At 38.2% G+C, this 26,238-nt stretch overlaps 4 protein-coding genes across 4 annotated transcripts; 3 read left to right on the top strand and 1 right to left on the bottom strand.

Moving 5' to 3' along the window:
- The first annotated feature begins 196 nt into the window (after positions 1 to 196).
- LOC125264049 (mucin-2-like) lies at positions 197 to 3,181 on the top strand. Its single transcript, XM_048183293.1, has one exon. The coding sequence runs from the start codon at positions 212 to 214 to the stop codon at positions 3,179 to 3,181; it is 2,970 nt and encodes a 989-aa protein (XP_048039250.1). The 5' UTR covers positions 197 to 211.
- Positions 3,182 to 3,357: 176 nt separating this feature from the next.
- LOC125264048 (cell wall protein DAN4-like) lies at positions 3,358 to 4,725 on the top strand. Its single transcript, XM_048183292.1, has 2 exons — positions 3,358 to 3,563; positions 3,951 to 4,725. The coding sequence occupies exons 1-2, from the start codon at positions 3,358 to 3,360 to the stop codon at positions 4,723 to 4,725; spliced, it is 981 nt and encodes a 326-aa protein (XP_048039249.1).
- Positions 4,726 to 4,902: 177 nt separating this feature from the next.
- Positions 4,903 to 13,128, top strand: LOC125264047 (mucin-2). The gene is made up of 12 exons (XM_048183291.1): positions 4,903 to 4,920; positions 5,177 to 9,575; positions 9,667 to 9,929; positions 10,403 to 10,571; positions 10,861 to 10,965; positions 11,065 to 11,105; positions 11,195 to 11,320; positions 11,449 to 11,544; positions 11,653 to 11,781; positions 11,881 to 11,920; positions 12,239 to 12,359; positions 12,756 to 13,128. The coding sequence occupies exons 1-12, from the start codon at positions 4,903 to 4,905 to the stop codon at positions 12,955 to 12,957; spliced, it is 5,709 nt and encodes a 1,902-aa protein (XP_048039248.1). The 3' UTR covers positions 12,958 to 13,128.
- Positions 13,129 to 15,650: 2,522 nt separating this feature from the next.
- Positions 15,651 to 26,152, bottom strand: LOC125263994 (toll interacting protein). The gene is made up of 6 exons (XM_048183261.1): positions 25,970 to 26,152; positions 22,446 to 22,595; positions 21,161 to 21,343; positions 18,084 to 18,236; positions 17,684 to 17,774; positions 15,651 to 16,242 (listed from the first exon to the last, which is right to left on the bottom strand). The coding sequence occupies exons 1-6, from the start codon at positions 26,000 to 26,002 to the stop codon at positions 16,022 to 16,024; spliced, it is 831 nt and encodes a 276-aa protein (XP_048039218.1). The 5' UTR covers positions 26,003 to 26,152; the 3' UTR covers positions 15,651 to 16,021.
- Positions 26,153 to 26,238: the final 86 nt, after the last annotated feature.

The following is a 26,238-nucleotide window of genomic DNA, read 5'->3' as shown; positions in this document are numbered from 1 at the left end:
CTGGGAAGACGTGATTATTTTCATTCAATTACAAATGATAAGAACTTCTCCAGACAATAGAACCGAGGAACATTGTTATATTATTCAAACACTAAACATGTATTTTTCAGCACAAAATTATTAATTTGCTATTATTCTTAATTACTTTAAGATTTATCTTATTGAAATGCTTATTTTACATTCATCTTACATTTAAAAACTTATTTACTTGATGACCACAGAATACACTTCTCGGGAAACTGAAAAAGAAACAACCACAACTCATGAAGTTTTCACTACATCCAACAAGCCTGAACAGTTGACAAGCGGACCAACAACTGAAGTTATTTTAACTGCTTCTACAGCAGAAATTAAATATTCAACTGAACGACAGGTGTATGTAACATCAAAGTCTTCAACATCCTCAGATCAAACATCAACACTGTACTTGTCCACGACAGCAAAGAAAACAACAGAAACTGAAAGCTCCATGGAGACACAAAGTACAATAACATCAAAAACCTCAATTGCACCCATTACAAAAACACTTCCAACGGTCACTGGTAAAGTATTGACAACACTGTCCACGGAATCACAATCTGTGTCCACACTTCCTACGACTGAAGAACAAAGCACTGAGTATGAATTGACAACGTCATCTGGAACATCAACATCTACAAGCACATCCCTCCCGATTACACAAACCACACTACCAGTCGTTACCTCCAGGCAACCAACAACGCAAACAAAGACAACTGAAGTGCCAGTCACAACACTTGTGTCCACAACAGTAAGTGCTGAATCATCCACTGCATTTGAGCTTACCACTCAGGGTCTTTCTTCAACAACAAAACCAGTCAAAGCTGAAACAACACTTTCAATCACCACACCAGCCATCCCATCCACTACTGTTATTGTCGAGGAGGGAAGCACCACTGTCCAACCACCTACAGAAACCTCAGCTCCAATCAGTGTCTCCACAACTTCAAAATCATCTACAGCTACGCATACAACTGGAGAAGTAACAACAACTGAGACTGCAACTGAGAATGAATTGACCACATCTCAGACACCTTTGTCCACCACCAGGCCACCAAAGGTGGTAACAACGGGTCTAACAAGCCTACCAACAACTACAGCCACAACCACTTTAGAAGAGTTAACAGCTACTTCATCTGAGACATCATCATCGTCAGGCACATCTATCCCAGTGACACAAACCTCAGTACCAGTCGTTACATCCACACAACCAACAACGCAAACAAAGACAACTGAAGTGCCAGTCACAACACTTGTGTTCACAACAGTGAGTGCTGAATCATCCACTGCATATGAACTTACCACTCAGGGTCTTTCTTCAACAACAAAACCAGTCAAAGCTGAAACAACTCTTTCAACCACCACACAAGCCATCCCATCCACTACTGTCATTGTCGAGGAGGGAAGCACCACTGTCCAACCACTTACAGAAACTTCAGCTCCAATCAGTGTCTACACAACTTCAAAATCATCTACAGCTACTCAAACAACTGGAGAAGTAACAACAACTGAGACTGCAACTGAGAATGAATTGACCACATCTCAGACACCTTTGTCCACCACCAGGCCACCAAAGGTGGTAACAACTGGTCTACCAACAACTACAGCCACAACCACTTTAGAAGAGTTAACAGCTACTTCATCTGAGACGTCAACATCTTCAAGCACATCTATCCCAGTGACACAAACCTCAGTACCAGTCGTTACATCCATGCAACCAACAACGCAAACAAAGACAACTGAAGTGCCAGTCACAACACTTGTGTCCACAACAGTGAGTGCTGAATCATCCACTGCATATGAACTTACCACTCAGGGTCTTTCTTCAACAACAAAACCAGTCAAAGCTGAAACAACTCTTTCAACAACAACACCAGCCACCCCATCCACTACTGTCTTTGTCGAGGAGGGAAGCACCACTGTCCAACCACCTACAGAAACCTCAGCTCCAAGCATTGTCCCCACAACTTCAAAATCATCTACAGCTACTCAAACAACTGGAGAAGTAACAACAACTGAGACTGTAACTGAGAATGAATTGACCACATCCCAGACACCTTTGTCCACCACCAGGCCACCAAAGGTGGTAACAACTGGTCTAACAAGCCTACCAACAACTACAGCCACAACCACTTTAGAAGAGTTAACAGCTACTTCATCTGAGACATCATCATCTTCAAGCACATCTATCCCAGTGACACAAACCTCAGTACCAGTCGTTACATCCACGCAACCAACAACGCAAACAAAGACAACTGAAGTGCCAGTCACAACACTTGTGTCCACAACAGTGAGTGCTGAATCATCCACTGCTTATGAACTTACCACTCAGGGTCTTTCTTCAACAACAAAACCAGTCAAAGCTGAAACAACTCTTTCAACAACCACACCAGCCACCCCATCCACTACTGTCTTTGTCGAGGAGGGAAGCACCACTGTCCAACCACCTACAGAAACCTCAGCTCCAAGCATTGTCCCCACAACTTCAAAATCATCTACAGCTACTCAAACAACTGGAGAAGTAACAACAACTGAGACTGTAACTGAGAATGAATTGACCACATCCCAGACACCTTTGTCCACCACCAGGCCACCAAAGGTGGTAACAACTGGTCTAACAAGCCTACCAACAACTACAGCCACAACCACTTTAGAAGAGTTAACAGCTACTTCATCTGAGACATCATCATCTTCAAGCACATCTATCCCAGTGACACAAACCTCAGTACCAGTCGTTACATCCACGCAACCAACAACGCAAACAAAGACAACTGAAGTGCCAGTCACAACACTTGTGTCCACAACAGTGAGTGCTGAATCATCCACTGCTTATGAACTTACCACTCAGGGTCTTTCTTCAACAACAAAACCAGTCAAAGCTGAAACAACTCTTTCAACAACCACACCAGCCACCCCATCCACTACTGTCCTTGTCGAGGAGGGAAGCACCACTGTCCAACCACCTACAGAAACCTCAGCTCCAAGCATTGTCTCCACAACTTCAAAATCATCTACAGCTACTCAAACAACTGGAGAAGTAACAACAACTGAGACTGTAACTGAGAATGAATTGACCACATCTCAGACACCTTTGTCCACCACCAGGCCACCAAAGGTGGTAACAACTGGTCTCTACCAACAACTACAGCCACAACCACTTTAGAAGAGTTAACAGCTACTTCATCTGAGACGTCATCATCTTCAAGCACATCTTCCCAGTGACACAAACCTCAGTACCAGTCGTTACATCCACGCAACCAACAACGCAAACAAAGACAACTGAAGTGCCAGTCACAACACTTGTGTCCACAACAGTGAGTGCTGAATCATCCACTGCATATGAACTTACCACTCAGGGTCTTTCTTCAACAACAAAACCAGTCAAAGCTGAAACAACTCTTTCAACAACCACACCAGCCACCCCATCCACTACTGTCCTTGTCGAGGAGGGAAGCACCACTGTCCAACCACCTACAGAAACCTCAGCTCCAAGCATTGTCCCCACAACTTCAAAATCATCTACAGCTACTCAAACAACTGGAGAAGTAACAACAACTGAGACTGTAACTGAGAATGAATTGACCACATCTCAGACACCTTTGTCCACCACCAGGCCACCAAAGGTGGTAACAACTGGTCTAACAAGCCTACCAACAACTACAGCCACAACCACTTTAGAAGAGTTAACAGCTACTTCATCTGAGACGTCATCATCTTCAAGCACATCTTCCCAGTGACACAAACCTCAGTACCAGTCGTTACATCCACGCAACCAACAACGCAAACAAAGACAACTGAAGTGCCAGTCACAACACTTGTGTCCACAACAGTGAGTGCTGAATCATCCACTGCATATGAACTTACCACTCAGGGTCTTTCTTCAACAACAAAACCAGTCAAAGCTGAAACAACTCTTTCAACAACCACACCAGCCACCCCATCCACTACTGTCCTTGTCGAGGAGGGAAGCACCACTGTCCAACCACCTACAGAAACCTCAGCTCCAAGCATTGTCCCACAACTTCAAAATCATCTACAGCTACTCAAACAACTGGAGAAGTAACAACAACTGAGACTGTAACTGAGAATGAATTGACCACATCTCAGACACCTTTGTCCACCACCAGGCCACCAAAGGTGGTAACAACTGGTCTAACCAGCTTACCAACAACTACAGCCACAACAACTTTAGAAGAGTTAACAGCTACTTCATCTGAGACGTCATCATCTTCAAGCACATCTCTCCCAGTGACACAAACCTCAGTACCAGTCGTTACATCCACGCAACCAACAACGCAAACAAAGACAACTGAAGTGCCAGTCACAACACTTGTGTCCACAACAGTGAGTGCTGAATCATCCACTGCATATGAACTTACCACTCAGGGTCTTTCTTCAACAACAAAACCAGTCAAAGCTGAAACAACTCTTTCAACAACCACACCAGCCACCCCATCCACTACTGTCCTTGTCGAGGAGGGAAGCACCACTGTCCAACCACCTACAGAAACCTCAGCTCCAAGCATTGTCCCCACAACTTCAAAATCATCTACAGCTACTCAAACAACTGGAGAAGTAACAACAACTGAGACTGTAACTGAGAATGAATTGACCACATCTCAGACACCTTTGTCCACCACCAGGCCACCAAAGGTGGTAACAACTGGTCTAACCAGCTACCAACAACTACAGCCACAACCACTTTAGAAGAGTTAACAGCTACTTCATCTGAGACGTCATCATCTTCAAGCACATCTTTCCCAGTGACACAAACCTCAGTACCAGTCGTTACATCCACGCAACCAACAACGCAAACAAAGACAACTGAAGTGCCAGTCACAACACTTGTGTCCACAACAGTGAGTGCTGAATCATCCACTGCATATGAACTTACCACTCAGGGTCTTTCTTCAACAACAAAACCAGTCAAAGCTGAAACAACTCTTTCAACAACCACACCAGCCACCCCATCCACTACTGTCCTTGTCGAGGAGGGAAGCACCACTGTCCAACCACCTACAGAAACCTCAGCTCCAAGCATTGTCCCCACAACTTCAAAATCATCTACAGCTACTCAAACAACTGGAGAAGTAACAACAACTGAGACTGTAACTGAGAATGAATTGACCACATCTCAGACACCTTTGTCCACCACCAGGCCACCAAAGGTGGTAACAACTGGTCTAACCAGCTACCAACAACTACAGCCACAACCACTTTAGAAGAGTTAACAGCTACTTCATCTGAGACGTCATCATCTTCAAGCACATCTTTCCCAGTGACACAAACCTCAGTACCAGTCGTTACATCCACGCAACCAACAACGCAAACAAAGACAACTGAAGTGCCAGTCACAACACTTGTGTCCACAACAGTGAGTGCTGAATCATCCACTGCATATGAACTTACCACTCAGGGTCTTTCTTCAACAACAAAACCAGTCAAAGCTGAAACAACTCTTTCAACAACCACACCAGCCACCCCATCCACTACTGTCCTTGTCGAGGAGGGAAGCACCACTGTCCAACCACCTACAGAAACCTCAGCTCCAAGCATTGTCTCCACAACTTCAAAATCATCTACAGCTACTCAAACAACTGGAGAAGTAACAACAACTGAGACTGTAACTGAGAATGAATTGACCACATCTCAGACACCTTTGTCCACCACCAGGCCACCAAAGGTGGTAACAACTGGTCTACCAACAACTACAGCCACAACCACTTTAGAAGAGTTAACAGCTACTTCATCTGAGACGTCATCATCTTCAAGCACATCTCTCCCAGTGACACAAACCTCAGTACCAGTCGTTACATCCACGCAACCAACAACGCAAACAAAGACAACTGAAGTGCCAGTCACAACACTTGTGTCCACAACAGTGAGTGCTGAATCATCCACTGCATATGAACTTACCACTCAGGGTCTTTCTTCAACAACAAAACCAGTCAAAGCTGAAACAACTCTTTCAACAACCACACCAGCCACCCCATCCACTACTGTCCTTGTCGAGGAGGGAAGCACCACTGTCCAACCACCTACAGAAACCTCAGCTCCAAGCATTGTCTCCACAACTTCAAAATCATCTACAGCTACTCAAACAACTGGAGAAGTAACAACAACTGAGACTGTAACTGAGAATGAATTGACCACATCTCAGACACCATTGTCCACCACCAGGCCACCAAAGGTGGTAACAACGGGTCTAACCAGCTTACCAACAACTACAGCCACGACCACTTTAGAAGAGTTAACGGCTACTTCAGCTGAGACGTCATCATCTTCAAGCACATCTTTCCCAGTGACACAAACCTCAGTACCAGTCGTTACATCCACGCAACCAACAACGCAAACAAAGACAACTGAAGTGCCAGTCACAACACTTGTGTCCACAACAGTGAGTGCTGAATCATCCACTGCATATGAGCTTACCACTCAGGGTCTTTCTTCAACAACAAAACCAGTCAAAGCTGAAACAACTCTTTCAACAACCACACCAGCCACCCCATCCACTACTGTCCTTGTCGAGGAGGGAAGCACCACTGTCCAACCACCTACAGAAACCTCAGCTCCAAGCATTGTCCCCACAACTTCAAAATCATCTACAGCTACTCAAACAACTGGAGAAGTAACAACAACTGAGACTGTAACTGAGAATGAATTGACCACATCTCAGACACCATTGTCCACCACCAGGCCACCAAAGGTGGTAACAACGGGTCTAACCAGCTTACCAACAACTACAGCCACGACCACTTTAGAAGAGTTAACGGCTACTTCAGCTGAGACGTCATCATCTTCAAGCACATCTTTCCCAGTGACACAAACCTCAGTACCAGTCGTTACATCCACGCAACCAACAACGCAAACAAAGACAACTGAAGTGCCAGTCACAACACTTGTGTCCACAACAGTGAGTGCTGAATCATCCACTGCATATGAACTTACCACTCAGGGTCTTTCTTCAACAACAAAACCAGTCAAAGCTGAAACAACACTTTCAACAACCACACCAGCCACCCCATCCACTACTGTCCTTGTCGAGGAGGGAAGCACCACTGTCCAACCACCTACAGAAACCTCAGCTCCAAGCATTGTCTCCACAACTTCAAAATCATCTACAGCTACTCAAACAACTGGAGAAGTAACAACAACTGAGACTGTAACTGAGAATGAATTGACCACATCTCAGACACCTTTGTCCACCACCAGGCCACCAAAGGTGGTAACAACTGGTCTACCAACAACTACAGCCACAACCACTTTAGAAGAGTTAACAGCTACTTCATCTGAGACGTCAGCATCTTCAAGCACATCTCTCCCAGTGACACAAACCTCAGTACCAGTCGTTACATCCACGCAACCAACAACGCAAACAAAGACAACTGAAGTGCCAGTCACAACACTTGTGTCCACAACAGTGAGTGCTGAATCATCCACTGCATATGAACTTACCACTCAGGGTCTTTCTTCAACAACAAAACCAGTCAAAGCTGAAACAACTCTTTCAACAACCACACCAGCCACCCCATCCACTACTGTCCTTGTCGAGGAGGGAAGCACCACTGTCCAACCACCTACAGAAACCTCAGCTCCAAGCATTGTCTCCACAACTTCAAAATCATCTACAGCTACTCAAACAACTGGAGAAGTAACAACAACTGAGACTGTAACTGAGAATGAATTGACCACATCTCAGACACCATTGTCCACCACCAGGCCACCAAAGGTGGTAACAACAGGTCTAACCAGCTTACCAACAACTACAGCCACGACCACTTTAGAAGAGTTAACGGCTACTTCAGCTGAGACGTCATCATCTTCAAGCACATCTTTCCCAGTGACACAAACCTCAGTACCAGTCGTTACATCCACGCAACCAACAACGCAAACAAAGACAACTGAAGTGCCAGTCACAACACTTGTGTCCACAACAGTGAGTGCGGAATCATCCACTGTATATGAACTTACCACTCAGGGTCTTTCTTCAACAACAAAACCAGTCAAAGCTGAAACAACACTTTCAACAACCACACCAGCCACCCCATCCACTACTGTCCTTGTCGAGGAGGGAAGCACCACTGTCCAACCACCTACAGAAACCTCAGCTCCAAGCATTGTCTCCACAACTTCAAAATCATCTACAGCTACTCAAACAACTGGAGAAGTAACAACAACTGAGACTGTAACTGAGAATGAATTGACCACATCTCAGACACCATTGTCCACCACCAGGCCACCAAAGGTGGTAACAACGGGTCTAACCAGCTTACCAACAACTACAGCCACGACCACTTTAGAAGAGTTAACAGCTACTTCAGCTGGGACGTCATCATCTTCAAGCACATCTTTCCCAGTGACACAAACCTCAGTACCAGTCGTTACATCCACACAACCAACAACGCAAACAAAGACAACTGAAGTGCCAGTCACAACACTTGTGTCCACAACAGTGAGTGCTGAATCATCCACTGCATATGAGCTTACCACTCAGGGTCTTTCTTCAACAACAAAACCAGTCAAAGCTGAAACAACTCTTTCAACAACCACACCAGCCACCCCATCCACTACTGTCCTTGTCGAGGAGAGAAGCACCACTGTCCAACCACCTACAGAAACCTCAGCTCCAAGCATTGTCTCCACAACTTCAAAATCATCTACAGCTACTCAAACAACTGGAGAAGTAACAACAACTGAGACTGTAACTGAGAATGAATTGACCACATCCCAGACACCTTTGTCCACCACCAGGCCACCAAAGGTGGTAACAACTAGTCTAACAAGCCTACCAACAACTACAGCCACAACCACTTTAGAAGAGTTAACAGCTACTTCATCTGAGACATCATCATCTTCAAGCACATCTATCCCAGTTACACAAACCTCAGTACCAGTCGTTACATCCACGCAACCAACAACGCAAACAAAGACAACTGAAGTGCCAGTCACAACACTTGTGTCCACAACAGTGAGTGCTGAATCATCCACTGCTTATGAACTTACCACTCAGGGTCTTTCTTCAACAACAAAACCAGTCAAAGCTGAAACAACTCTTTCAACCACCGCACCAGCCATCCCATCCACTACTGTCATTGTCGAGGAGGGAAGCACCACTGTCCAACCACCTACAGAAACCTCAGCTCCAAGCATTGTCCCCACAACTTCAAAATCATCTACAGCTACTCAAACAACTGGAGAAGTAACAACAACTGAGATTGTAACTGAGAATGAATTGACCACATCTCAGACACCTTTGTCCACCACCAGGCCACCAAAGGTGGTGACAACTGGTCTAACTAGCCTACCAACAACTACATCCACAACCACTTTAGAAGAGGAAACCTCATTCGAAACAACCAAAACAATAAATAAATCCACCATTTCACCAATTACCACTACAAATGTTTTCTACTCATCCACATCTAGGGAGACCTCAATTGCTCCCATTACACAAACACTGCCATCTTTTACTCAGACCCTTCCTGTGACTACAGAATCTGTTTTCTCAACTACTCCTATTGTTTGTTGTTTTGTTAATGGCACAGATTTTCAATCAGGTACAAAAAAGTCTCATACTTATTATTTTTAATTTTTAATATTTAATATTTGAGAGATAGTCTAAAATGTTGTATCTTCTGTTTTTTGCAGGTGATATCATTTATAATGTTACTGATGGCTTTGGTTGGTGCTTCACGGCATACTGTAATTCAACTTGTCATATCGTGAAGATTTCAACATCTTGTGGAACCACTCCATCACCATCCATTTCTCCTGAAACAACCACATATTCTAGTGCATCAACAATAGGCACAACACAACCTGTCACATTAATATCCACAACTAATACAAACACAGAAGTAACAACTACAACCTTTGGGCCTAAGTGTGATGCTCTTGATCCACCAAGACAGGTACATCCTACTTCAAATAATTTGGTCCTTTATTTCATAGATTGAACCCTTATCATCAGTAGGGCCATGGCCCTCCATTTCAGTGGGAAAACAAGAAAATCAAAAATAAATTTACGTTTGCATTTGACAGACATTTTTATCCAAAGCAACTTACATTGCATTGGATAATTACTTCTGGATAAGTTATGAATTAATTATATTTAATTATATGTTGGCAAGCTGACACAAATGGATGTTAAGCAAACTCTTGAATATGCATAGTAGATTTGCATATTTTGATGGAAAGATTACTGAACCATTAAAATATGAATAGAGTCTCGGGTGTAGGGGAATAATGAACATCTTTAAATCAAGCAAGGTCATAGAATTAACTATGGGTAAATCACAGAATTAGTGAATAGAATTTAGTAAACCATGTCAGCTTCCTTTCTATGAAAACGGGTTTTACCTGACAAGTTTTATTGGTTTTGCAGCCCAATGATACTTGGCAGAGTGGATGTCAAATGTGTGAGTGTGACAGTGAAACACTGAGGGTCCTTTGCCAGCCTGTTACTTGTGATGTTTCACCACCTGTAACTTGTGATAAGCCTGGACAAGTGCTTGTCAACACAACAATTGACTGCTGTGAGATCTCTGAATGCAGTAAGTGATCTGAACACAAGAAAGGTTGGGGACAAGCATTTTAAAGCAGATGTTTCCATAAATGTAAAAAACAATTAAAGTTCTATTAATTTTATATATTAACTAAACAATGGATTTCAACTGATGAGCAATAGCCAAAAAATAAGGTCCTAAAGAAAATATGGGCCTTGTTTTTACCCTTTAACTTGTAAAAGTTAGACAGCACATTTGTGGTCTAAAAATTTATTATAGAAATGTCTGTACATTTACAATGAAATGCTAAACAAAAGTGTTTTATATTACTCTTCAGGCTGCGATAAGAATCTGTGCCCTATTCCCACACTACAATGTCCACTGGGCTTTATACCATCCATCAGCGTAACTCCAGATAACTGCTGTCCAGAGTATGTTTGCTGTGAGTATATGGACTAGTTGTTCTCAATGAATGATACTTTACTGTTTAGGTATTATGCAATGCACAGGTGTGAACTCATTCGTTTCTTATTCTTTACAGCACCCATGGAAGTTTGTGTCCATAATACCACAGTGTATCAGGTAAAATGAGATATTTATGTATAAATAAATACCTTATAAGATCTCTTAAACAATTACATGTGCACTTATTCTACTATTTTTCTCTCTAGCCTGGCTCTCCTATACCAAGTGATGATCCTTGTACACATTGTTATTGTGGTGGGGATGTAGATCCTGAAACAAATCTTCTTACTCCAGAGTGTATGATGGCTACCTGCAACTATAACTGTCCAGAGGTATAGAGATCTATTTATGTCTGTAATGAAGACTAGATCAATTGGGTTATACATAATACAGCTTTAAAAGAACCCATTTAAGTATCAATTTCCAGGCAATGTGATGCATTTCTCCTCTTTTCCTATAGGATCAGGAGTACCAATCTATTCCTGGTCAGTGCTGTGGAGAGTGTGTTAGCACAAATTGTGTGGTTATGTATGACAATGTCACAGTTTCCATTTCAGTAAGATCTTACATTTATTCTAGCATTTTAATCAAATTAATGACTATTAATTTCTGTGTGTAGTAATATTTTAATATATTTATAATCTATATGTTTCTCCACCAACAGGTTAACCAGACATGGCAACCAACTAATGACAAATGTGTGAAATACGAGTGTGAACGAAACAACGGTAACTCATTGGCAGTTGAGATTAAGACTGCTTGTCCTGCCTTTAATGCTGAAGATTGTATTCCTGTAAGTGGCTTTCACAGGACACTATTTTGATTGAACTATTGGTATTTGTATATAAAAATTAAGCCGGTGTAATGGTCAATGCTTTTTCCTTTTCTACAGGGAACAGAGACAACAGATGCTGATGGCTGCTGTAAAACTTGTGAGTCTCAGCTGAGATAATTTATTATGGAAAATAATTATACAAAAATAATTGCATATGAGAATTAAATCTCACTCTTGGTAACAATTATACATTTATGTATTGTTTGAATCATGATTTGTAATTTATAAAATTGACAGTTAATGCTAATCACATATACATCTGATACCCATATTTTCTGAAGAAAATGTTCATTTTTGGCAGCAAAATAACATTTTGAGAGAGAAGAAAATAGTATCTTTTAAAGTTTTTCAGGACGTACAAGCTGTAGAAGTATATTTTATAACACTTACCTAATGCGTTTTTCATGTCTATTAGGTACACTGGACAACAAATGTAATGTCCAGAAGAACAGCACCTTCTTGGTCAGCAATGGCTGTATAAGCAGCACACCTGTGGAAATAACTTCTTGTGCAGGCTTGTGTGGTACCTCATCAATGTGAGTACCAAAATCAGAATCCTTCGTTTCTAAATATATGTACTTTTTGTGCCATGCCACTGCTCCACATAAAAAAAATAATTAAAAAGGTTAATGTCACAATTCTGACTTTTTTATATCTCACAATTGACATTTTCTTTCTTAGAATTGAGTTTATATATTGCAATTCTGAGAAAAATATAATATATAAACTCGCAATAATGACTTTTTTTCCCAGAACTGTGAGATATAATTGCAAAAAAAAAGTCTGAATTGTAATATAAAAAGTCACAATTATCTTTTTTTATTTTTTATTCAATGGCAGAAACAAGCTTCCATAATATGGAGGCAAAATACTTATACTGTCTGTGCTGGCAATTAACAACAGAACTGTCTCTTCATTTTATGTTAAAACAGATACTCTGTAGAAGCGAACGCTCTCGTGCATTCATGCTCGTGCTGTCAAGAAATGACAACCACCAGAAAGGAAGTGACTCTGACTTGCCCAGATGGGTCAAACATCAACCACTCATACATTCACATTGAGTCTTGTGGCTGCAGGGCCAGCGATTGCTCTGGTCAATCTGCTTCCTCAAAGAGACGCCGGAGGAGATCGTGAACCTACATTTTTAACAACGTACAGTAGAGCCATTTCAAATGTATCTTATGGCATGAATCTGTAAATTTTAAAACTTTTAAATGTTTGTGATAATTATCTCTATGGTGTCATGAGAATGACAGCTCTTTTGTTTCTTGTCTAGTAGATCTTAATAAACTAATGCAAACTGAATTTTGCCTGCAAGTTTTCATTTTTTTGGTCTCAAAATTCTGCACAGAAAGAAATCTGTGAATGGCATGGGGGAAAGGATTATGGATTTGCAATGTATTGATTTTGGATGCAAAATTATTGTAACTGAGGGCAACCAATGACCATTGCTCATAAATTATATTTGAATTAGAAGTTAAATCCAAACAGTTAAGTTAGAGAGGAATGGCAAGTATAGCCTAGCCTTTACATTTTGCAGATGCTTTTATCAAAAGCAACTTACAGTAAAAGAACAGCAATTTGTCACAGATCCAACAATATTTATAGTACACAATGCTATTATTAGAAAGCTAGGTTAGGAAACAAGCCAGTGCAGAGGAGACATGCAAAGAAGTAAAAAAATATATTATTTTGTGAAAATCCAGCAGTCAGAGGAGCAGAGATCATGCCTTGGGGAGTAGAGAGTTAAAAGTTAAGACAAATATTGTGGTGACAAACCATGCAAAGCCTTGTTGGTAAGCATGGGAATTTTAAAATCTATACAAAACCTGACAGGGAGTTAGTGCAAGGACTCCAAGATTGGAGTGATGTGCTCACTTGTACTGGCCCTCATCAGGATTCTGGCAGCTGAGTTTTACACATACTGCAATTTATATAGGGTAGACTTAGAGACCCCAGCCAGTGGAGCATTACAATAATCAATGCAAGAAAATACAAATGTATTGATCGGTTTTGCAGCCACAGAGAAAGATAACATAGGGCACAGTCTTGCAATGGTTCTGAGATGTTTTAACAGTATTCTGGACATGAGCATCAAATGTTAAATTGGAGTCAAATATCACCCCAGCAGAGCCATCCACATTTAGGGTTAAAGAACCAGCTTTAAGTATTTGGCGGGGCAACTTAATGAGCATAACCTCAGTCTTGACACTGTTGAGATTTTGAGACATCCATATTTTTATCTCAGAAATACAGTGTTTAAGAAAGGCGACAGCCGCATTATCACCAGGTTCTGAATGACTGCAAATCCAGGTGCCATCTGCATAAAAATGAAACTTAACACCAAGGGGAAAAATGTACATGCTAAAAAGTAAGGGACTCAAAATCGACCCCTGGGGAACACCAAATTGAACTAACCAACTTTGGCTTCCACCATCCACCCAGAAAATTCAAACTGCCTATGGTCTGAGAGATAAGACTTGAACCAGTTTAATACAGTATCAGTAACACCAAAAACAGTTTCCAGACGAGTGAGTAAAAGAAAATGATCTTCAGTATAAAAAACTGTGCTGAGATTGAGAACAATCAGAATTGAAGGACAACCAGAGTCTGCAGCAATTAACAAGTCATTAGCAACCTTAACTAATGCTGTTTCAGTGCTTTGTAGTTTGCGGAATCCAGATTGAAGGGGCCTAAAAGATTATTTGGATCAGTGGTTCCCAACCTTTTTTACGTCAAGGGCCCCCTCCTCTCAGAATCAATAACGCACAAAAACATTTATAGGTAACACTTTAGAATACTGATCCTTCATTAATGAATAACTACACAGGAACAAATGAATAATGCATTATTAACACTCTAGTAACTACTATTAACTAACAATAAACTCTGATTAATGAATTAGTAAGTAATAGTGCTCAGTTGTAGGTGGTAGTTCACTATTAACTACTCAGTAACTACTGTTTTTTCATTCATTTTTCACTCAAGATAGATTTAAACCTTCAGAGTTATTTTTTGCAAACATACTTTGCAGACATTCATTACAACTTAAAAGTACTTACTCTGCTCAGTAATACAGTAACTTAAACAAATAAGCACAAGTCAACCTGTCATATCAAACAAGACCACAGGGAAACACCAAAGGACTGAATTTAAATACTATGCGGATCCATTCAAAATTATTACACACATGTAACACCACTGACCCTCTCAAACTTCTCCAAAACACACTTGTTCGGTAAGCATCCGTTATAAAACACTCACAGTACGTTAATTTTGACAACTACGCGAACATATTGAACTGTGTTCATGCAGAAATACGATGTTATATCGATCAGTGAGTCGCGGGCTCGCGCATGCCTTATGTACGACTCCTGTATGTCACTGTAATCATCTTTACCTTCATTACAGTAATCATCCATCAGAACCTTTTTAGCGACACTGCTTTTCTTTTTCCAACCGAGAGAGTTAGTTTGCGTTGAGCCACCGTTCAGTATGTATTTCACTGCAGCATGATGAGAAATGGTTTGGGCTGATCCGAAACAATCACAGAATAAGTACGAGAGAGGTGGTGCCTTGTTTTAAATGTATTTTTTAAATTTAGATTTATCGTTTTAATGCAACATATTAATAATTAAGTTAATTGTATTAATATATTTAAATTAATTTTAAGTTATTTCACGGCCCTACTGGAGGATCACTGAGGACCCCTAGTGGGCCGCGGCCCACAGGTTGAAAACCACTGGTTTAGAGAAAGGTGAGTGTACAATAAAAATAAAATAAAAACATACAAAAGACCCATCAAAATAATGACATTAATTCTGACATACTCTGATATCTCTTTAATAATCTTCAAAATAAATTATATTCATGTACATTTATGTAACTAAATTCATACAGATAAAAGCATAATATATCGAACATCTTTAAGACATGGGATCACTACAATACAGATATGGTATACTGCTCTCAGTGGACAAATGACAAGATACTCCTTTGCAAAATTATCCTACATTCTCTATAACATTCCAAAAACATTCATTCTGAATGCCGATTTAGCAAAAACAATTACAAGTTGTTAGATTTACTTGCTACTATTAAGGGTTGATAGACTTCAGTGTGCATTTTTAACAAGGTATTTTTGGTATAAAGATTTACATTGTTGGTATAGTTGAACATTTAAGTGGCAGTTCTCCAGTTAAAGCTCCTCTGCCATCTGTAGCAAGGAGTTAATGGCGGCATCCTTGTTGCCCTGTTGGGCCTCCAAAACAGTGCGAATCACCTCCTTATCCAAGTTGGGAAACATATCCTGGAGGGCTTTAAGGTCTTCTTCACTGCAAGGGGTGCTTTGTGGTGCAACGGGAGGCACGGCTGGCATTCCCATGGGTACCACACCTTGGTTGTACATACCAGGAACACCTAGGTACAAATTTGGACAAGAGAGATTTTTTTTGTTTCTATAAGTATTTAAATTTGCACAGGAAACATTTTTTATTTATTTATTTTTTATTTTTTTAAATAAAAACTCTTTAACAGGCTTGCTTTCTCACTTTAACCCAGACATGTGAAATAATAATTAGAATAAAAAAATATGCATTTTATGTTTTGCATCATATTTGAAACATAAGGCTTTTATGGCTCAGATAGTATGAAATGAGAATATGGAGCTCATACTCAAGAAGGAGGCCCAAAATGAGTAAATATGCAATTTGGTGCAGTTGCTGATATTAATATGGCCAAAAGTAAGATGAAATTCTGATAGCTTGTAATGCAAATCAATGAGACTTTTATAACAGTACAGCAGACTACTTTCAAAATGCATATAAATATCAGTTGTCACTCTATATCTCCCGATAATGTCTTAGTAAGATGATATTTAAATGCTGTTTTATGATCAAAGTTCTGTAGTTTCAAAACATATAATTCAATGCAATACAATGATGATTGATAGATGAAAACATAAGTATCTCAAAATAAAATTAACATTAATAACTTCTTAGAGACTTACGTACTGTATTTCCAATTTACGTATCATATGATACAGCAGGCTTTATAGGGTTAAACATGATAAGATGCCCAAAACATCATATAATAGAGTTGCACGATTCTGGATAAATTGAGAATCACAATTTTTTTTGTTTCAAATAGAGAACACGATTCTTCCACGATTCTGAATAGACAATTAACCAAAATAACATGTAACTTACTAGAGGTTCTGAGAAAATATTAATCGTTGCATTCTATTTGTTTCATTTGAATTAAATATTTTAAAAAAGCAGTCTAAATAATTCATAAATTCTTCACTTGTTTCATTACTGGATGAATCGTTTTTGAATTAATCTCTTGAAAGAATGATTCAATGACAAATGCATTTTTAAGTCACTTGTCGGCACTTAGTGGCGTAATGTAATCGATACAATCATTATTTTAAGCGCCAAGTTACTTTCAAAAGGTGATCTGCTATATTTTGATTGCTACTATAGACATCAGTGTTTATATCTAAACTATAAACTTTTATCCCAGTTTGTGAAGCGGTTTCATACCTGAACATGACAACTGCTTTCTCTGGCTCAGCAGCAGCGGGGACACAGATTTGAATGTTCCGGTGTTATCGCACTTGTCAAAGGTCTAATAGACATGGCCGAATCATTGCCACTTAGGAATATCATCACATGGGGGTGTTTGAATCGAGATTATGATCTTTTAACAATTAATCATGCAGCTCTATCATATAGGCCCTGAATTTAAGCACAATCGGCCAATGTTCCATTACAGTTTTAAGAGGAATACTGCCTGATAATAAAGCAGTGACTGATCGCTTAGTGCATCCATAGTTATGATGATTGATTGTTCAACAAACCTGCAATGGGGACATATCCAACGCCTTGCTGATAAACTGTAGGCATCAGAACCACAGGTTGTGGCTGCATCATCATTCCTGCTGGAATTGTCTTTGACAAAGAAAAAAATATATATATTCAGCAAAAGTTGGCAAGCTCTTTCTTTGAGAGAGCTACTGTTCTTACACATTTTCCCCATTTATAGTGCATTTAAAGAATTTTAGAGCATGTCTTGACCAGAAAATTTGTACAGGTAACAAGTAATTTGAGCAAAAATGCAAAATTACACTATTGCAGCCAAGAGAACATACACATACCAATCACAATCACATTGGTTTACAACATTAAGCAACAGCTTTTATCTCTTGTTTGCATAACACCTGTTCAAGACGTGCAATAAAGTATTTTGTTAGGACTTACTGCAAAAGACATGACAAGATTAATCATGCCCTCTTTGTCATCACCCTGTCTTCCACTCAAACTGTACCACTCGTCCACTACAGTGCCCTCGCGCAGGCTCTCTGGGATAGTCACGTGTGTCCATGCGATGCGATCATCCATGGAAAAAGCCCTCTGCCCACCAACACACAACAATATCAGTTAAGAGAGGTTAATGCCAGAGAAGTTATCATTACATTTAAGTTTTCAGAATTTAATTTTTTGTGTTTGTTTGTTGATATTTTCCTTCAGGCTAACATATGTTTAACTGTGAATGCTGAAATGGACAGCATTCAGCAACAGCTTTCTAAAGCAGGGTATCTGCAGGGTTTTAAAAATTAAATTTAAGGCTATTTAACACCTTTAAGATTTGGACAAATAAAATTAATACCATGAGTGGGGTTTGACTATAAAAACTATTAAAATAATTTTTTAAGAACTTTAGTTCAAATGCAGGTTGACCCAAAAAAAAAAAAAAAAATTATAAAGTGATAAACCTCATATTTCAGGCTTTAAATTATTTTTAGGCATGGTTTAAAGGAACACTCCACTTTTTTGAAAATAGGCTCATTTTCCAACTCCCCTACAGTTGAGTTTTACCGTTTTCGAATCCATTCAGCTGATCTCCGGGTCTGGCGGTACCACTTTTAGCATAGCTTAGCATAATTCATTGAATCTGATTAGACCGTTAGCATCTCGCTCAAAAATAACCAAAGAGTTTCGATATTTTTCCTGTTTAAAACTTGACTCTTCTGTAGTTACATCGTGTACTAAGACAGACGGAAAATGAAAAGTTGCGATTTTTTTAGGCCGATATGGCTAGGAATTACACTCTCATTCTGGCATAATAATCAAGAAACTTTACTGCTGTACCATGGGTGCAGCAGGCGCAATGATATATTATTTTATCATCATCATATATTTTTAAATGAATCTAGATATAATGATTTACTTAAAATCTATTATAATTAACACTTTTCTTATACAATATTAAGATGTCTTTTTTCGGCCTTAAATTTGATAGAACTGAATTTAAGACTTTTAAAGGACCTGCAGGGACCCTAAAACCTTTTTCACTTATTGCTGTGGAAAAGGTTTGGGTTCCTGTAACATAAACAAATGCCTATTTCTCTGATACAAGTCCATAGTTGAGAGAACAGGAAAGTGCCATCATTCTAAAGAAATCTCAAATGATAACAATCATGATTTTTAATTGTGATATATTGTGAATATAATTCAGTAAAACAATTGTGATTATCAGTTTAACCATTATTGTGCACTGCAGCACGACTAAATGCAGTTTTCAATGAGCATGTTTACATGCTGATAACTCACAAATATCAGCTTATTGAAATAACCAGTTTTCCCCATTTACATGCAAACTAGTAAACTGACAACCCAAGTAAACTGCGTATAATCGGGTTATTTCCCTGTAGTGAAGTCAAAAAAATTTGCGTGTCTGACTCAGAGAATTCCATACGTTATGTCAGTTGTGATGTTAAATAAAGCTTGCAACATGTCCGCGGGAAACTTACGGCTCATATTATTCTCTCATGCAGTTACAGATGCAGGGTTTTGACTGAACCATTTCTACTTCTGCTGCATGAGAGATGAAAGCACATTTATTTTTTACCATTTTCTGGGTCTTGAAAGAGTCTGCGTGTGTTATATATATTTCTTTCCTTTCCTGCAAAATGCTCGCTCTGTCTGGATGTGTTTAAATCTGCTCTAAGGATGCGTTTCTGTCACGTATCACACATGCACACTTCAAGTCGACAGTAAGCAGGTTAATGCGTTTACATACCGTGCGAAATTGGGGTAAGAGGCAAAAAACTACCTGTTCCTACCGGTTTATGCTTAAGCCATTTATGACCTTACTCTGATAAAAGAAAATGGGTTACCGCATTTACATGACCATGTTCGTTGTCAGCTTATTAAGCATAATCAGCTTAAGAATAAACACACTCAATGACTACAACTATACAGTAATATAATATAATTTTACAGTAATATAATTTTTACAATAATCTTACTGTCAAAAACACCTAAATATATATATATATATATATATATATATATATATATAAAAGCAAAACAGCAAATAATTTACAATTTTATTGAGCATGAAAATAATAAACATTAAAAATTATATTAAGTCTAACTCGAACTTCATGGCATCCAGAATTATCAGCCTACACACTGGTGAAGAAAGTTCTATCATATGTTATTTATTTACTTTTCCTGCTGTTTTAGGTTTTTGCCATAGTATCGTTTAAGTATCGGTATCGTGATATTTAAGTTGGGTATCGTATCAAAGTCAAAATTTTGGTATCGTGACAACACTAGTCTTTAGTACCTTTCTGGACCCTGAAAGTGGTCATTAAATTAAATTGCTGTCTATGGAGGAGTCATATACCTCAGATTTCATCAAAAATATCTTAATTTGTGTTCCGAAGATGAAAAGACATGAGGGTGAGTAATTAATGACAGCATTTTCATTTTTGGGTGAACTAACACTTTACATGTCCCAATTAAACTAAGGCCTAATCCTGGCTTATTCTAAGACCCGTCTGTGAAACCAGGCCTTAGTCAACTAAAACTTGAGTAAGACAAAAATCAGTTATATAATAACAAAAATGTTCGTTGATGACCTTTTTCAAATGTGCTTGTTATATATATATATATATATATATATATATAATACAAGTTTTTTTTATGTTAAACATTTAGTTTAATCTTTTTTTATCAACAATACTGAATGTTGCTACAGTCTCAGTTGTTGTTTAATGACACCAGTGCCGTGGAAAAAAAGGTCATCAACGAACATTTTTTGTCACAGTTTTCATTAACAAAATTAAATATTATAAATATTAAATATCATAATTTAACTCTAATTAAGATTGTTTTATTTCAAGGAAGTAATCCATGTACAAATATAGATGAGAGCTTTCTATTATTTATGGCTCGGATGAGAAAGAGACAAGAAGTAGATAGAATGAGGTAAGACAAAATGATTGCCTGATATTTTTTTATGTAATGCGGAGTTATTTCAGTCTGACCTCATCAAAGATTTCCAGATAGAAGGAATCCACCCCAGGTGGGACAGTGCACTGGATGACCTTGTTCCAGCGAGGGTTCTTTGCTCCATTGTGGGCAGTAGGAGTCTCATAGACGGCATACCCAAGTCGAACTCTGCAGTAAGGGTCCATGCGTGTCATCCCATAGTTCTTTGCAAGTTTTGCCTGTGAAAATAAGAATCTGATATAAGATAACACCATAGAACTTATAGGCCTTTGCATTTCCTTTCAAATATTTTGTTTTATTTTTGGACACCTAAAGTCACAGATGCTCAAACACAAAAATAGTCACAATGAGCCATTTATGTAGAAATTCAGTATTAAGCAAAGCAATTGGTTGAAATGCATTGCTCATGTAAGCGCCTAATCAGTGAAATGTGAGCGATGTAAATAACTTATTATTACTTTTGTATTGTTATTATTATACCTTTAAACGGGTTAGTCACTTTTACGAGAAAGACCTGCAGCATAAAACATAAAAATACACGTGGTAAAACAAGGCATATTTTCTACATAAAAAAATAAAATAATTATAAAATTAAAATTTTACTAATTATGCATGATTTATTGACACTGGCCAAAGTTGCATAACCTAATCCTAAAGGTGCAGTCACATTTACTGTTGTCCAACAAACTTTCAATAGGAATCCATGCAATCGGGAATTTCACACACGGACGAAAGAATTTGCTGAAGTGACAGCACCTTAACTCAGATGCTGATTCATTCTCCAGTCAAAAACAGCTCAAGAAATCATCAGTCAACAGGTCAGAAACACTTCACAACTGAGAGACGCTAGCTTCAGATCGGCTCAGGCCACTTTGGGATCTCTTGGAAATATATTTACCTCAGAAACATTAAAAAATGCCCACAGCTGTCCAAAAGCTCATATCACACTGGTCAGTTTCTTCACTGTCTGATGAAAAAATTACTCTCACTATTTTATTTTCTATTCAAAAGTTTCCTCACACAAAATTCTGGTATTAGAGGTGAGGGGAAAAAAATGCATCACAATTACTTCTTTAATGATTCTGAATAGATCAGTGGTCCGACTAGGATCAATGAGCTCATATTGCAATCATTTTGCAAACGTTTCATTTAAAAGCATTGCTTTAAAAGTATCTGTTCACAAATTTACTATTCATTTAACTTCAAAATAATGAAAAATGGCTATTTTCCCCCATAAGGCATTATGCTTGCAAAGTAGCAAAGTAAGTTTCCCAAAATTAAAATTCTCTTCTAAAATACTTTATTGCTGTCTAATAGTACCTGTACTACAGTGATGCTGAGGCGACCAGCTGTTCCTAAAGATCCTCCGTACTGCAGCTGTCGGGCTGCTTGGGCGTCTAACTGTACCTGCTGTTGCTGTTGAGTTGGGGTGATCCTCAGAAAATCCTGAGGTAACTCACCAATGTAGACCTAAACACAGAATAAGAACACATAAGAAACAATATTTATTAATACATATAATAATAATATTTATTTAATACCCTTTATACAAGTAATTACTAGTCATTCATTTCTGTGATCTAATCAAACTAAACATGGTGGTTTAATGTTTGAATTGTTAATAAAGACAAAGCATGCTGATAAAGAGATCGAACTGTTTGAATTTTGCATAAAAAGAAACTAGCTATAATATTTCGAAAAGTATCCACAAAACTAAATCATGGAAACAACATAAAATAAATGGGTGTTCAATGGAATCAAAAGTTGTTGCAATTGTTGTTAAATAATGTGATTTGTTTAAACATGTCAAGAATTTTGTGATCCTTGTACTTGCCATGTTTGGGAATTAAAGTTAATAAACCTTTTGCTGCTTTTAACATAAATAAGAATAGGTCTTTTAATAAGTCATATCATACAGTTTTAGTTTGTGGTGTACTGTTCATTTCAACTTATACAGTAGTGACCAAAAGTGATGTCTGGTTTTTAATGACCCTACAAGTTTGGAATTGAGGAAAATATGTTATATATTTTTTCAACTATAAAGTAAAAAACATTAGGTATTTATCTGACAAAATTTAAATATAGAGTAAAGATGTCAAAATTCCTAGACAATTTTTGACCATTAAACCATATACAAAATGAATACAACTCTATACAAAACAAAAACAAAAAAAATAAATAAAAATTGTGCCAGGGTAAAATGACAAAAAAGTTAAATAAAAGAGGTCCTCATACATTTTTCTTTATTTTTTATTCATAGAAGATCCATCTAGTTTAGAAACTGAGAAAAGATGGCTTAGCTTTAGTCCATTTTCTCATATGAATATGATTCCAATTAAAATAAACAGTTGTACTAATACTACTGCAGTGCAATCAATGTTACAATGTACAAAAAATAAAATTACAAGATTCAAGATTATATATATGGTCCTTGATAAACATGATCAAATATGACTAAAAATAAATCTGCATTGTTTATCCTTTTGAGCTTTAATTAATAAAATTAGCAAAAATATAACTTTTCATTGAAGGAAAAGAATGGGGGGATCACATTATGAAATAAAAGTTTTTCTCCAAAACACTTTGGCCACAATTATTGGCACCCCTGGAATTGTTTATGAGTAAAATATCTCTGAAGTACATTCCCATTTATATTTACATTTTTTTAGCACACCAGGGTGATCATAAACATGAAATTGTCCAGCCATGACTTCCTGTTCCACAGGAGTATAAACATGAGGAAACACAAAGGCCAAATTCCCTTAATCATTCATCACAATGAGTAAAACCAAAGAATATAGCTCTGATGTGCAGCAAAAGATTGCTGAGCTTCACAATATAGAAAGTTGTAGGCTGTAAGAAAATAGCTAAAGCATTGAAAATCCCCATTTCCACTATCAGGGCAATAATTAAGAAGTTCCAATCAACTAAAGATGTTACAAATCTGCCTGGAAGAGGACGTGTGTATAAATCGTCCTAATGCGCGGTGAGGAGGAGAATTTGAGTGGACAAAGACTCTCCGAGGATCACAGCTGGAGAATTGCAGAGATTAGTTGAGTCTTGAATCTCAGAAAGCCTAAAAAAAAAAAAAAAAAAGATCAAACAGTACCTACATCCCCACAAGTTGTTCGGGAGGGTTTCAAGAAAAATCCTCTGCTTTCATCCAGAATCAATCTCCAGCATATTCAGTTGTCAGACAAGACTGGAACTTCAAACGGGACCAGCTTCTATGGTCAGATGAAACGAAAAAAAGAGCTTCTTGGCAGCAAACCCACCAGATGGATTTGGTGCACACATTGATAAAAAGTGCCCCATGCCCACGGTTAAATATACTGCTGGATGTTGTAGGCCTATTTTTCCACTGGAGGTCCTGGACATCTTGTTCAGATACATCATATCATGGATTCTATCAAATACCAACAGATAAAAAAATCAAAACCTGACTGCTTCTGCTAGAAATCCAATAATGGGCTGTGGTTGGATCTTCCATCAGGACAATGATCCAAAACAAACATCAAAACCAACACAAAAATGTGTCACTGAGCACAAAATGAAGCTTCTGCCATGGTCCCCTGACCTGAACCCTAAAGAAAATGAGTGAACTGAAGAGAAGAAGCACCTGAAGGATCTGGAGAGATTCTGCATGAAGGAATGATCTCTGATCTCTTGTCAGGTGTTCTCCAAACTCATCAGGCATTATAGAAGAAGACTCAGAGCTGTTATCTTGGCAAAAGGAGGTTGCAAAAAGTATTGAATAAAAGGGTGCCAATAATAGTGGTCAAGCGTGTTTTGGAGAAAAACATTTATTTCACAGTGTGATTTCCCCCCCACTTTCAATTCTTTTCCTTCAATGAAAGGTTAGATTTTTTGCTAATTTTATGAATTAAAGATCAAGGGTACCAACAATTTTGGCCATTTCTCTATGTGTGTGTGTGTGTGTGTGTGTGTGTATACAGATGTGGCCAAAATTGTTGGTACCCTTGATCTTAATATATATTAGAATTATATGTATATTTTAAGGGATGCCTCTCTTACTTTATTACTTTAATGTATTTCTATAGTATTTGTCCAGACTCTTTTCCAGGTAATTTAAAAAAAAAAAAAAAAAAAAGATGGCCAAAAAATAAATAAATAAATAATAATTTAAAAAATGCTGCACATGGTACAATTTTCTTTTTAAATACATTCCCATTATATCTGTCACTATGTTTGTATTTTACTACACTGATATCACCAAACCTTAACTATTGATGTTGACTAGAAGTGTGTTATTTACGTCATGCGTCAACTTCCCTTTACAAACCGCTTGCTAAATCACGAGTCCGATGTAGCCAACAATACCGCACACAATACTTTAATATTACTAAAAATATTACTATATCTTAAAAAACTATTATCCATCATGGTATTGCGAAAAAACTGTATGTTTTTTAATCAAATAACGTTCAAATAAATAAAATAATCGACTGTTTACTTACCACACGGGCACATGCTTGTCTTTAAAATCTGGCAAAAATGTATATATTTGATAACGAAGAGTCATCACATCTTGACATAAACGATCTACATGTTATAAAGAAATCGAAGTTTCTGCAACACAAAAACGAGAACTGACATACGTATACATCTGTCCTTTTCATTACTTTGTGCGTTAAACATTGTGATTTTAAACGCCACTTGAGCTGTCTTCTTCGTGTAACATCTATACATGCCTATTGTTACGTTGTTAATTCTGTACTGCGCAACTTTCAACGATTGTTTTCATTGGGGAAAATGTTTATTATTCCGCGTGAGCAAGCTAGCATGGTGCTGTTAGACAGTATTTAAACAAAATAAAGTCTTACCTGCCCCCGTTGCGTGCTAATTGTTGTTGCCATTCCGAGGTAAGATAGACAACGCTTGTCTTATTTTCCAAATAAGCAAAATATAAAAATAATTACGTCAGAATGCACTGATATCTAACGATATGCATCAGCGAAGCTCACAACCGGAAATGAACCACCCTCTCAGACACCGCCCCATTTCGAATTTCAGAATAAAAGTCTGTTTGTATCTTTTATCTTAATTTCATTCAGAATTAGCATGGCTACATAGGAGACTTCTGAATGAAAAC

This window comes from Megalobrama amblycephala, linkage group LG3 (assembly GCF_018812025.1).
Source record: "Megalobrama amblycephala isolate DHTTF-2021 linkage group LG3, ASM1881202v1, whole genome shotgun sequence".
Lineage (NCBI taxonomy): Eukaryota > Metazoa > Chordata > Actinopteri > Cypriniformes > Xenocyprididae > Megalobrama > Megalobrama amblycephala.
Note: the sequence above shows the minus strand (reverse complement) of the source record. Positions and strands in the feature narration are given on the sequence as shown.